Consider the following 13,231-nt stretch of genomic DNA (forward strand, 5'->3'; position numbering starts at 1 on the left):
AACGTATGGATTGGGTAATATATGTGTAATATATTACACACTGGAAGAGTTCACAGACCAAAGAGGGCCAAACAGCAGAGACAGAAACAGATTTGGAGAGGACACATGGTGGTCTATGAGTGAAAAGGCACAGGGGAAGGATGATTATAGCGAGGGGGATATGGGGGATGGACAAGGATGCCAGCTTCAGAGCTCGGGGGGATGCCTGTGCCGACAGCTCTGCTACAGCAGGCTGAGAACAAGAAAAAGACACGACACTAAGGAAATGACTTCCAAAATACTCCCATTGACAAGATCAAACAGCACACACCAACTTATCCAACGATGTAATGCAGAACAAAATCAATGACACTTGATCTTAAAAAAAACCGCCACAAAACCAAAAGTACAGTTGCTAGAGAGAATCCGACTTCTGTTTGGAATTGCTCTGCTCAGATAAATGCTTTTTCAGTAATAGTCACACGTTAGCCAGCAATTTCTGACTGAGATCCTGACCCCACGGCTTCTGAGCAGAATGGGGATGAGGGTAAACGAAGAGGAAGCACCCAGCATCTTGCATCAACCCGCTTAGCCTCTCCACTGGGAAACAAGGTCTCACTTGCAATAGTCCTGAATCTGGAGAACAAAAAATTCACCACGCAGGATCACATAGTTTTTCTGATGATTTAGTACACTTATTCAAATATCTTAACCATTTCAGCAGATTTTAAATCACCAGGAAGCCAACAAAGAGATTAGTTTTTGACCTCCCTATCTAGGCACTAGCTTTATCCTGGATAATAAGTCCTTTGGCTTCGCATGAGATACACAGTATAACCAATTTGAGCATTTCAAAGAAACTGGGTCTGTCATTAGCTCTCAGGGACAGAAATCAATTCATATTACATTATGATTGAAATCCATGAAAGTACAAACAGACAGATCAAGAATCATTTGTAATAAAAAGAAATGTTCAGGTAATTTAAATTGCTGGAAATGTACTCTGAGGACTAATGTGACTTACTATCCCCACCGAGTTTTAATGAGCCCCTCACCTTGATTGGAAATCAAAGATCTATGCCCACAAGTTTAAGAGGAGAATTTAGAACCAATTTCCAAAGAAGAAATTTTTTTTTCAACCTTATGCTTATACAGTTTTAAGGACTGCCTGCTATCCCAGATTTTCGAGGCTCACATGAGCAGCTATGGCACGTTTCAAAATGGAATAAAATGAAATAAAATTTATTTGGATTCACTGCACGAGGAACAAAGCACAGGTATTTAGAAGAGCAATAAGACCAAAAAGACAAGACTACTCCGTCTCTCCCTCTCCACTTCTTGTAGCTCAATCAGGCGGCTGGCTCAGAAACCACTGTAGTACTCAGAGAAGTGCTGAAACTCATCTCTGACCCTGATCCAAGGGCAACAGATAGCAAAAAAGATGCAATGCAGTATTTTAGACTAATCCCCTCTTTGTAATCATCCGTGGAGCTAGGTAAGCAAGGGAGGATAAACACACCTTACCAGCTACCCCACAAGCACACCCACAGTTTGGGCTTGCGGTACACTTGCTAGACATACTCATAAGGTGAATACCAATGACTTAGTCCTGAAATTACACTTTCACCTTCTGAGTATGATTAAGGTTTCATAACACTGAAAAAGTGATCTGGCAAAACACTTGAGCTCCTCCTGTCATTTGGGAACTGGACTTGTACTCCCATCTGGTTTCCAGCTCCATGCCTTTCTACTTCTCTATCTCTGTTTCAAAAACCATCTGTAATGAAAGCAAAAACCGTTACGGAAAAGCTTGCACTCATGTTCCATGCACAAGATTGTAATGGAAGCACACTTAAAACTTCTGAGATTCAACCGTCTTTGAAGAAAGAAGGCTTCCAATTTTGGAAGAAGAAAGGCTGATTACTAAGTCAATCCAATTCAGTTGCTGTTAGGCTTTCTTATGACTAAAATGCTTTGTAATTGTGTTTGAAGATGCAGATCATGATGTAAGAAACATAATGATGATGAAACATTTTAACTTCAAAATACTAGTGATTTTTTGATAATAATGTAGTATTTTCCTCATGTCTAAAGTAGCTACTTTATATTCCTCCAGAATTATTTCTCTTGTTTTTAAAAATAGTGTAGTTATTTGATGTAGATGGCTATCGACTTGGAGCAATATATCCTACAATCTTTTTTCAGACTCTCCGGCTTTCTCCTGAAGGACCTCAATGAACTTAAAGTTGAATCAGTGTGATTGCATATTGCTACTGTGATGTCTGCATACATTAAAAATCGTCTAAAGTAAGATAATTTGTTCATATTATTGCAAGCTCATTTTTTAAACCTAAATATTTAGATTTAAATATAAATCTAATTTTAAAAGCATGTTTAAGCCAGAGCTCTACAAACCTTTGCCTTCTTGGCAAGCCTGACATTGTCCACTGTGCTCTATCCAGCCCTGTTCCACACATTTTTCTTAAGAACAAGCCAGCTTTGAGCTTGTCTGCAAGGACTTCATCTCTTATGCATTTAAAAGTTGACTTAATCTGCATATAGAGAAGCTCCCACACTCTCCATGTCCCTCTCACCTTCTTCCAGCCTCTACTCAGTTCTCTGTCTGAACATGGATGACGAGTTCTCCTTCTCAGATGCTGTGGGATGCCATAAGCATGGTCATTAACACAGCACAGCCATCAAAAATCTTTCTGGCATTCTCAATAGTGTTGCCTTTTTTTTTTTAAAAAAAAAGGTACGCACCATCCACAAGTAAATCTGTATTATTCAAATTTAACAGGCTGCAGTGTTGCCTCTCCTCTCCAGTAAAGAGCAGAAACTGAAAAGAAAGCAACTCTCTCCAGGGATGGAGACACTCCCCAGAGGCTGCTTCCCCCTCGTCTCACTCGAGCGATCCCAGTTCTCCCCTTCCCAGACATTCTCATGTCGGTCACGGATTATTCATTTACCTACACACAGTGGAGGAGAGAGAACACAATGTCCTAGAACGATTGTTTGGGAGACACCACTGCTGTTAGTTTTTCATCAATACCTTTTTATTCTCAGTGAAGATCTTCTCGGAAATGTTTTACATGTTGCAGCTATTTTGTTTCCTCCACTTTAGTCACTTCCAGTCGAGCAGAGGAATATGAATGTACTCGCTCTACCTCTGCTCATTAGTGCTCAGCACATTTGAATCAGCAGGTTCCCATTCAAACTCTTGGGTTTTGTTTATGTTTTTAGTAACCCGTTTGTCCTTACAACAATTTGAAAGAAAATCTACCATAGAACACGAAATAAGACAGCAATCTTGAGCCAAGTACAAAGGCTAAAATAGCCATCCGAATAATTCTGTTACTGCCTCCCAGAAAAATGTGGTCATCTGCCACAATTCTGGCTGGAGAGAAATCATTAATACAGCACTGGTCTGACCTAGCGACCTGAGGCTTCACTTCAGCGTACATGGGCAACTGCATAATTAGAAACTAAAGTTCATGAATTTCATAAATCAGTAGCTCTTAATAATATTATTACAATATCCCTGTTATCTGCACAATTATAGCCCCCACTTACTTTTTTAGACCTTTCCTCCATTTTGTATAAAGAACATTATCAAACACTCACCGATTTATGTGATTTTCTTTCCCCACCAGCAGCTCCCTACATGACGAGGTGGCATCCAGGAATGCAAAGCTTCAAAAGAAACCAAACCCATGTAATTCATCCCGAGCTGGAGAACTTCCATATTTGCAATGGAACTAGGGTTTGGTTTTGGTTTTTTTTTTTTCCCTTGAGCAAACAAAAAGCTGCCCAGCCCCACTCAGCTCTGATCCCTAGAGACCACAGTGCTCCAGCACTCCCCTATCTCCAGTGACACCAGCTCCCTTCATCATGCTCTGCATGTTGGGAGTCTGCCTCCATCCCAATCTGCCCGGCCGGAGCAGATCGGAAGGTTTAATATCTCTTGGCTTTATGTTGAAGCTTGCTCCATCCTTCCCCAGCCATAACCACTTGAGATGTCTTTCTAGTCCACATCTTAAGTACAGAGCGCGCTTTTCTTCTGTTAGACTGGCAGAGGTACAGGAGTAAAGTCAAGGCACGATTTTTTTAATTTCTGCTGTATTTTAAAATCTTCAGCTTAAAGAGAAAAGCTAGACATCTGCAGCATCCCCCATCCTCATATCCATCAGTGCTCCTATAACCAGTACCAAGCTGATCTGAAGATGTGTTTTCTAGAAGATACCTTTTGGAAAGGCTATAACGTATGCTTGTTCATTATATGTTTACAACTAACCTCCAGAATGTATGGTCAATATAATTTTTATTTATAGGCATAATAATAACAAGATGCACTGAAGGAGGCAACTTTTCCTTCCTTACACTTAGAAAAGCAAAACTAAGTAGAGAGCAGAAAAAGGCAGGAAGAAAAGTGGTAATAGTCAGATGGGAAGAGCTTTGTTTTCTTTGCTTAATTACCTGGTACATTCACAGGCTAGACAAAGAGTACTTGCAGCCAAAAATCGATTTTTAGCTTGCTTCTACTAGATCATCTTTCACCTGCTGCTGAATCTGAGCGCGTAATCTGTATTTGCCACGGATAGGCACTTGTCAGATGCCTGGAATTATTGAAAATGGAGATGCTTTCACCTACAGAAGCTCCCCCAGAGCAAGAAAAATTACTTTTTTGGAAGTAGCTTCTGGGCACATTTAAGAGGAATGGTAGACAGATCAGCAAAGTGCCTGACAGATGATTCCTGCGTGCAGCCAGATGAGAGGCCAAGGAACAGGCAGGAAGGACAATGCTGAGCACAAATTAATGTGAATTGACAGCACTTGGATGAAAAATGTGGGAGAAATCAGGGAGAGCATCCAACGGCCTGTTGAAACTATGCAGTCAAGAAGAACTAGATTACTAGGCAGCTACCAACACCGTGGCTTGCAATAGCAATACCTTAATAAATAACAGTAGCTATAAATAAGCGCAGGCTTAACAAAGCTAAAACCAAAGCAGAACAAAAGACAGTTCAGCAGCAGCAACCTAATGCTCTTACAGACACATGCATTTTTATCTATCTTGTGCAGCGTTACAATCGACTTTCCCAGTATGGCAGCAACTAATAGCGCCTACGAACCTTAAAATGAATCTCATTCAGCACATCATGTTCAGAACTATTTACTGACCTGACAGTCTCAGTAATCCGGCTTGGCAAAGCTCACTAAGGAAGCAAAGTGTAGTCTCTAGTTTACCAACTTCAGCAAAATGAAGTTAGAACCTAAAGTTGTGCTCTTGGCAAACTAGCCAACATGTTCCTGTTGCTCCAAGCTTAACCTCATTACCACTTCAGACATTAAACAGTCATTACTCTGATAAAGGCATTATTTTGCTGATGAGGTTCTTACAGATGTGCAGAAAATAGCTTTCATTACAGTGACCATCTTTGGTCTGGATGCTGCTCTTATTTATGGTCTACCATCTGGAATATTCAGTTATACCCGTGAAGTCTGAAGTACCTGCAGATGCACACTGATCAAAATGTAAGAGCAAACCGGTCCACCATGTTTCTATGTAGTTAATACTAAATTTCCCACCAAACAAGGGATTCTTTGAACATACTTATGGAAAAGCATCTAAATCTGCACCTTACTAGATTCCTAAAATCTGAAACATATAATCTTAAACATTTAACACAGCTTTCTCACACCTCACTATGTCTCAAAAGATGACGCACACACAGTTAACTCGTATCTACTAAAAATGTTGGTTTACTCCTGTTTCTAGGGGCAAAGCTGAAATTCATTAACAAGTTAAGCTTTTTACACTTGGAACAATTCTTCCTCTTCTCTTCCATTTGCGCAGCACTTACTGCAGAACCCCAAGCAGCTGATCAGAGTGCTCTTAGTACAAACATCACCACTTATTAGTAATACTCATCTACACAATGCAACAACATGAAGTGAAGACAGACTACTTGAAAGAGTTTTCTGAATGTTAACTTTCTATTTAGCCAGGCTTGCAGAGTAAACTGTAGCATGCCATATGTCTTGGCACTAATTCTTAATTTCCTTTCATCACTGTTTTACCCAATAGGAAAGTGATTTTTCCTGCAGGTTTTTGCAAGGATATGTTAATGTGTCTAATTTTATATTTTAATAGAATTTCACAAGCCAGTAGGCCTGATACGTATCAGTAATTGCTGCTAAAATGGGTGTAAATTGTCTTGATCAAATTGTGAGTGTAAACAACTTTTTAATTAGACTGCTTGAAACTTGCAGTAACCAGATAATGATTATGCTAGTCATCAGGCAGAGGCAGCACATTTGGCAATTTCTCTCTCATGTTTCTATTCTACCTCTCTTCACGTTAACGCAGAGCAGACATACGTGTCGAGACTGCTAAGTATGACCACTTCCCAACACACAGAGTCTGTCTTTCTGCAAAGACTGCTGCTTAGACCAAGCCATCAGATGTGATATTCCACTTCTACAGCCAGGAAAACTGCACCGGACACTGGCAAAGACTGTGTCCGTTTTATTTGTGTGTTCTCTGCTGTTGTGATACTTCTTCAAGGAGTAACTAGGTCACAGAAACTCTGCTGGAAGGAAGGGAAAACAGTTTCTTCTGCTATACACAACTTCAGCATGCTGGGGGAGAAACGGTTTCCAGCACCACTGGGTGAAGAGGACAGAAGGGTAGGAGAATCACTGGAAGAGCTAGGAGCTTCCTAAAATGGAATCTTTCTGCAGAAAAAATGAGCCCATCTGCATCGCTGCCTGGCTTTACTGTTTACTGTTCAAAGCACATTTTAATTTTCCTTGGAAACCACTCCCAACAAGTGCTTTTTGGTTCCTCTCACCTTGGAAAATATTGGCATAGATTTTTATAACATACTTTTCTCTTTTACTTCTAGGCTTTCTATGAACAGTGCAAACAGCTCACCACGCAATTGATAAAAAAACAGTACTGCCAGGAGCATCACTAACACCCGGGTCAGCAGGCACGGAAACAGATGGACAGTACATCTCCTTTGGACACCAGGGAGAACTTGCATGTCTCTCCTGTTCACATTCAGGCTCTAAAGGCTCCACTCACAACAGGAGCGGGGAAAGACAACCTGAAGGCAACCAAGTGTCTACCACGCTTACAGCCCTGATGCCCTCTCTGCCTGCACCACAGTAACAGGTGCTCCTGGGACGAGGAATGTGAGGGGTGATGCCTCCTGAAATAAATATTCAAGTTAAGGGAAAATTCTCCAAGTAGAAGAAATCAATTCAAGGGATTACGCCATTTGGTTACAAATGTGATTCCTTCCTTGGAGTCGCTAGAAATTTCCATCGATGTATCTCTACGGCCTTTGGGACATTCATATCCTAATCAGAAAAACACTGTGTGCACAATGACTGCGCCCAATTAACATTTACAGTCATTAGGCAAGTTCTATTTTGCAATCAATTTTTCATTTATATTGAAGAACAATAGCTCCTTAAATGGAAAGCAGATATAGTTTAGCAAAGTATTTTAAAACAGTTTAATACTCACATAAATAATCTTTCACAGGCTATGAAAGGGAAATACTACTACTGTCTACCCAGAGATATGGGGTCGTAACTCATTTATTCAGTAAATAACCATAACAAAAACAATTAGAGTTTAGAATGCCAGTAAACACAATCTCTTGCAATTCACTTACAAAAGCAGGCTTATTAGAATCATAGAATCATTAAGGTTGGAAAAGACCTCTAAGATCATGAAGTCCAACTGTCAACCCAACACCACCATGCCTACTAAACCATGTCCCAAAGTGCCACGTCTACACGTTTTTTGAACACCTCCAGGGATGGTGACTCCACCATCTCTCTGGGCAGCCTGTTCCGATGCTTGATCACTCTTTTGGTGAAGAAATTTCTCCTAATATCCAATGTAAACCTCCCCTGATGCAACCTGAAGCCACCTCCTCTCATCCTATTGCTAGCTACTTGGGAGAAGAGACCAACACCCACACTTAAGAATTGTCAATGATCCTTCATTGATATTTTTAAAAAACACATCTAGGCTGCTTCACAGCTAGCCTTACCAACGATTCTCCCTTAAAATTTAATTATATTTATTTTTATTTGGAGTCTGTTTACACACAAAAATCCCAGAATTCATCTTCACTGCAACATTTATTCATGTAAAAGAAACACAAGCAAATGATAAGTGACTCACTAATAATGTACTTGCTAATTCCCTCTTTCAGACTGGATACTGTAAGCATTTTAAGACACTAAGAGGTATAATTAGTAGTAGGAACAACTGAAGACTAGTCACCAGCACAGGAAAAAAAAACCAAACCAAAAGCATTATTACAATTAGGTTCATTTGTTTCACTATGAAAGGAAAAATCCACAGTATTCTGGAAAACGTGCAACTTGATTAACATGATTTTCTTGATAGTAATAGAGTTAGGAAATGAAGTCACAACTGATAGTTTATTTAAAAAGAAAGAAATTTTATGGTCCTCTTTACATAAAGGTCAACTACTCTCAACTAACGTTCCCATGTACTGTGCTTTCTAGAAACAGATTTTTCTTCCTTTCCACTTAATGCTACGCATAATTGAAAGGACAAGAGATGCTAATTTGATCTTCCTAAATGTCACACACTGAAGAGCAAATAAGAGCTAAAGCAGGTACCTTTCTGATGCGCACACTTTTTCAAGCCCCTACGTTAATCAGTGTCAGGAGATTTCCAAGTATTTTGTTTCACAGGTCTTGCAATCAATGAAACATTTAGTCTCCAACAACTGGCCTGTTACACCTCATTACAGCATGGAAAAGTTAAAAACAGTTCTTAATGACCAGGACACGTTCGAGAGCACTGGCTATCACTGCACAGAACTGGAGCTGAATCTTTAGGAAAAGGCCATTAAAGTTAACAGGGTCAGAATTTGACTTACTGACAATTTTCTTTTTTTAAAAGAATTTGCTCATCTTTATATTTCTGTTTGTGAAAATGGTTCACTGGCATCTAAAGCTAACCCCTATTTTGACCCTCATCAGTAAGCAAACTGCATGCTCAGATTCACCCAAGAAGGGAAAATTGTAATATTGAGTTGAGGGATTTCAATATAAAGCTGTTAAAAGCAATTTCAGATGTCTCAGGGAATACAGTAACAATATCTTCTGAAAGACTAAGGAAATGACAGAGGTAAATTTTGAGTTACCCATGTTTACATCATTACCTCTTCCCCCGAGTCAGGTGCTATCTCTTCTCTCAACAGAGGGGACATCACGCAACCTCCCTACAACCCTTTCAAACCATAAAATACTCCAAAACATCCTCCTAGATAATTTATTCAGTGTCATTTTTTCACCAGAGACCGGCTTCCTAGAGAGGTGGTCGATGCCCCAAGCCTGACAATGTTTAAGAAGCATTTGGACAACGCCCTTAGTAACACGCTTCAGCTTTTGGTCAGCCCTGAATTGGTCAGGCAGTTGGACTACATGATCACTGTAGGTCCCTTCCAACTGAAATATTCTATTCTATTTAATTATCCCATTAGATGTCCCCAGTTTACCTGCCTGAGTCTGTTAAAGCCCTGCGCAATTAAAGAGGCCAGCAACACTCAAAGAACCATATTCCAACACAGGAGTGAGCAATGCCTCAGTCACGATGGGGTTTATTTTATGGGAATGATCTAAGAGAGGACTCCTACCTCTGTAACTAACTGCCGTTTCTACCAATTCGCGTGCGGGCTGTCATTCTCTGTTCATTAGGAATGATAGCTCTCCTGAACGTACAGAACTTTGCCGCTGTATCCTTTCAGGAACATCTCTCACTGTGATCGATGCACACAATGGGAAGCAAAAAAGGACTGTCAGATAGGGAACAAATAAATAGATCTTATCGCCAAGACCTGCCAGCTCCAACTGTTCTCAGGCACAGCGCCTGGCACAGACAACAGTGCACCCATTCTCCTGCTCCGCTGTGCCCACGCCGGTAGGCACTTCATCAGCCGCAGGGCTCCGGCTCATCTCAGGTGTTGTCTGAACTAAATGCTACAAACCAACCAGCAAAGGAAGCCATTCCATGCAAGGACTCCGTTCAAGCAGGAGGAGACAGTGGAATGTAGATGAGTAGTCTCTCTGCATCTTTGGGAGCTCGCGTGGACTCGAAGCCAAATTTAAAGCTAAGACGACCTAGCAGAGTAATAGTCCTCCTAATTAACAGCTCTTAAAAGACCATTTGCAGTGGGAAACATTTGTGCAAAAGCAAAGGATGATGCTAAAGCCTTGTGCAAAAGCAAAGGGGAAAAATCTTTCCTTCTCTGCTGCCAGGTAACATAACGTATTTTATTCTTACAAGGAAACTTACTACTTCCTCCAACATAAAAACAGGTTTAAAACAATTTACAGTTCTTCACCATCCTACCTGCAGTGCTACATGAAAGCAAACAAAAGAAACCTGCTGGATGTTTCTTTAGAGCTGACTCGATCACATGCTGCTGCAGGTGATGGGCTCCTGCCAAGCATCATTGCACTCTGAAGAAACTGTTTTCATCAGTCAGGCTTTCAAATGGGCATTTATATTCATTGGACACCTCTCAGTATTAATACAGGGGAGCACGTACCCTCTCTGCATCAGTATAGTTGAGACACTGGGTGGTATTTAGGCATTATTCATGGTGGTTTTATTATTTACAATTAGAGCTCTTGGGCCAGATCTTCAGCTGGCATAAACTCAGCACAGCTCTATTTAAATTAAAGGAATCAGGCTAATTTACAGCGAATTATGATCTGTACTGAAGGTCTCTAAGGATTATCTACTGGATACATCAGTTACTTTACCTAATTAAATAGTTGAGAGTGTTTCTTAGTAAATTATGAGCCATCTATGATATTTATTCATTGAAGAGCTCAGACTGTTAGGCAATACTCACACATTGTCTTTCTTTCATTCCCTTTTTTTACTGAATATATATCTCATCAGAACTTTGGAGCTACATTATCGAATGTTATTATGCAAAGTTTGCATAGGAAAATATTTTTTGCTGAGCACTGTTTCATGTTCATTTTTGTATTTCTCGTACACCGAAAGCTCTCACGGCTTTGAAGAAAATTTTAGGGAAGTGAAACACAGTGAATGAGCTCTTCTGCATTCTTATTTTGTAATCATTGTGTAGCTACCAAGCTGATGCCAAGCTCATATTTTCTAATGCTCCAAACTATTACAGCTGTAAAATCCCGACCATCACGTTGCCCAAACACCTTTGTGTTGCTTAGTTTTGCCTTTCCTAGACCTCTGATTTTGTAACCATTTGTTTTATTAACACACATATTGGGTGCAGTATCTTTGTTTTGTATATTCCGAAGGGTAAAGCAAAGCACTATGGTCATGAAACTTGGTATTAACTTTTATTGGCAGAGGGGCTGGGATTTTGCTAAAATTTCAACAGTGCAGCACTGATTTTCGTTGTTCTATAATAATTTCAAAAGCTTTGTTACGTAATTTGCTCAGTTAGACTACACGCACAGAATCCCTATTAAAACAATATTTTGTATGCACTTGTAGGCACGAAGTAATCATGAAAACAACATTTTTCTTACCGTGATCCACAATTGCATTATGATGAACCAGAATTCATTTTCATTAATACAAGGAAAAGATTCATCTCTCTTACCTTTTATTTCTGTCTTCTATCTGCAAGATATAGACCATGTCATCGGTAGTGTGAAGTTTGGAACTGCTGTCTCCCCATTTCAGCTTCAGGCTCTGAGGACCTGCTGCGGCGCACTCTAACCGAGGAGGTAAGGGTGGTAACGGTCTGGTTTTTGCTTTAATAAAGTGGCTAAATGGTCCAGCTCCAATTTCATTGACAGCCTGGATCCTGATCCTAAAATGAATGACAAAAAAGTAAGTGTTAAATAAAGTGCTTTCACGAGGTTCTTGGTATAAAAATGTCTCAAGAAACAAAACAGTCTTTGGGACTTGACTGCTCCATCACTAACATAGTGCCCGCTCCCAGTGCTGTGCTTTGGCAAAGTGAACGGCTCTGTAAACGTAACGAGTACTATCATCCTGTTCATATCTCAAGAGCTGCGGTGAAGATATCAAGAAATGCAATAAGGCAGAGGGGGGAAGATTTGGGTACGCGCTCTCAGAACCTGACGACAGTGCCTCTAACTGCACGAACGAGGGACAGCAGCACAGATACAAGAGCAACCTGGAAAACATGAAGTGTGTAACTATGAATAAATAAAATACAGAAGCATGTTGTGGTTGTCTAACAAAGGTCATGGACTAATTTAGATGAAATCATTAAGTGGAAGCATTGGTGTCACTGCCATGAAACCCATCTCCACGTTCCTATCTAGTCACAGAAGCTTTAGTTCGGAAATATTCTTAAGACTGAGCCAGTCTTCTAAATCCTATTTCTTTCCTAGGATAACGACTCCTGGCTTCTGCTTTGTCACTTTCTCTTATCTGTCTGCACCTTAATTTCATAATTTGCACAGGGAGAATCTGCTTACAGGAATGAGCAAAGATAGTAGCCTTTTACTATGCTAACATCAACAGCAACATCCTAACAAACATGTGAAATACGCATTTCGAAAGAGCACGGAGGACTGCATAAATAGAAACATTGGTACAGACCAGCCTGAAAGGTTTCAGAAGTTTGTCAAATCAAAGTGAAAATAAGAGAAAACAGGATGGGCAAACTAATTAGGTTTTTTAGATAGTTCAGCCTAGCTTAGATAGCTGGACAGATGGCATTTACTTTGGAAATCCTGTGCACAGCAGCCTACTATCTTCTCACAGGGAGAGACGCTCTACAAGAAGTGTTGCTGCTTCCCAAAACTATCAGGGCCCAAGAAGCCACAAGTCCCTGGGGAAGGTGGTAGGGGGAGAAGGGAGAAGAGTAGAACCCGGTGTACGCCTACGACCGCCTGCCTCAGAGAAAGCAGAAGATAAAGGAAACTGTCTTCGGCTGCCATAGCTACTTATTTTGATTGAACTACACAAAGTGATGTAAGTTCATACAAACAACGTATGAAAAATTACTTTGAACAGCAAGTTTTCAGCTCTACCATTAGAAAAAGATTAGGTAGAGTCAAAGGGATACGGAAAAAACCCTCCAGAGAACAATATTCCCCATTAAAAGAAAAACAACCACACAATATTTTCTGCAATTTCAAGAACAAAAAGGGTTAAATGACAAATAAACATATTGTAAAATGATAGAGCCTTATCTACTGATTAGGCAGCTAAAGT

At 40.2% G+C, this 13,231-nt stretch overlaps 1 protein-coding gene across 4 annotated transcripts in view; it reads right to left on the bottom strand.

Annotated features, from left to right (window-relative positions):
* Window positions 1–13,231, bottom strand: part of FNDC3B (fibronectin type III domain containing 3B) — a 206,249-nt gene that overhangs the window by 13,417 nt on the left and 179,601 nt on the right. For all 4 annotated transcript variants that reach the window (XM_054834918.1, XM_054834919.1, XM_054834916.1 and 1 more), the window contains one exon: window positions 11,640–11,852. In XM_054834918.1, the coding sequence (XP_054690893.1) occupies window positions 11,640–11,852 (213 nt within the window). The remainder of the gene's footprint in view (window positions 1–11,639; window positions 11,853–13,231) is intronic.

The sequence above is a fragment of the Grus americana genome, chromosome 9 (genome assembly GCF_028858705.1).
Source record: "Grus americana isolate bGruAme1 chromosome 9, bGruAme1.mat, whole genome shotgun sequence".
In the NCBI taxonomy this organism is placed as follows: Eukaryota; Metazoa; Chordata; class Aves; order Gruiformes; family Gruidae; genus Grus; species Grus americana.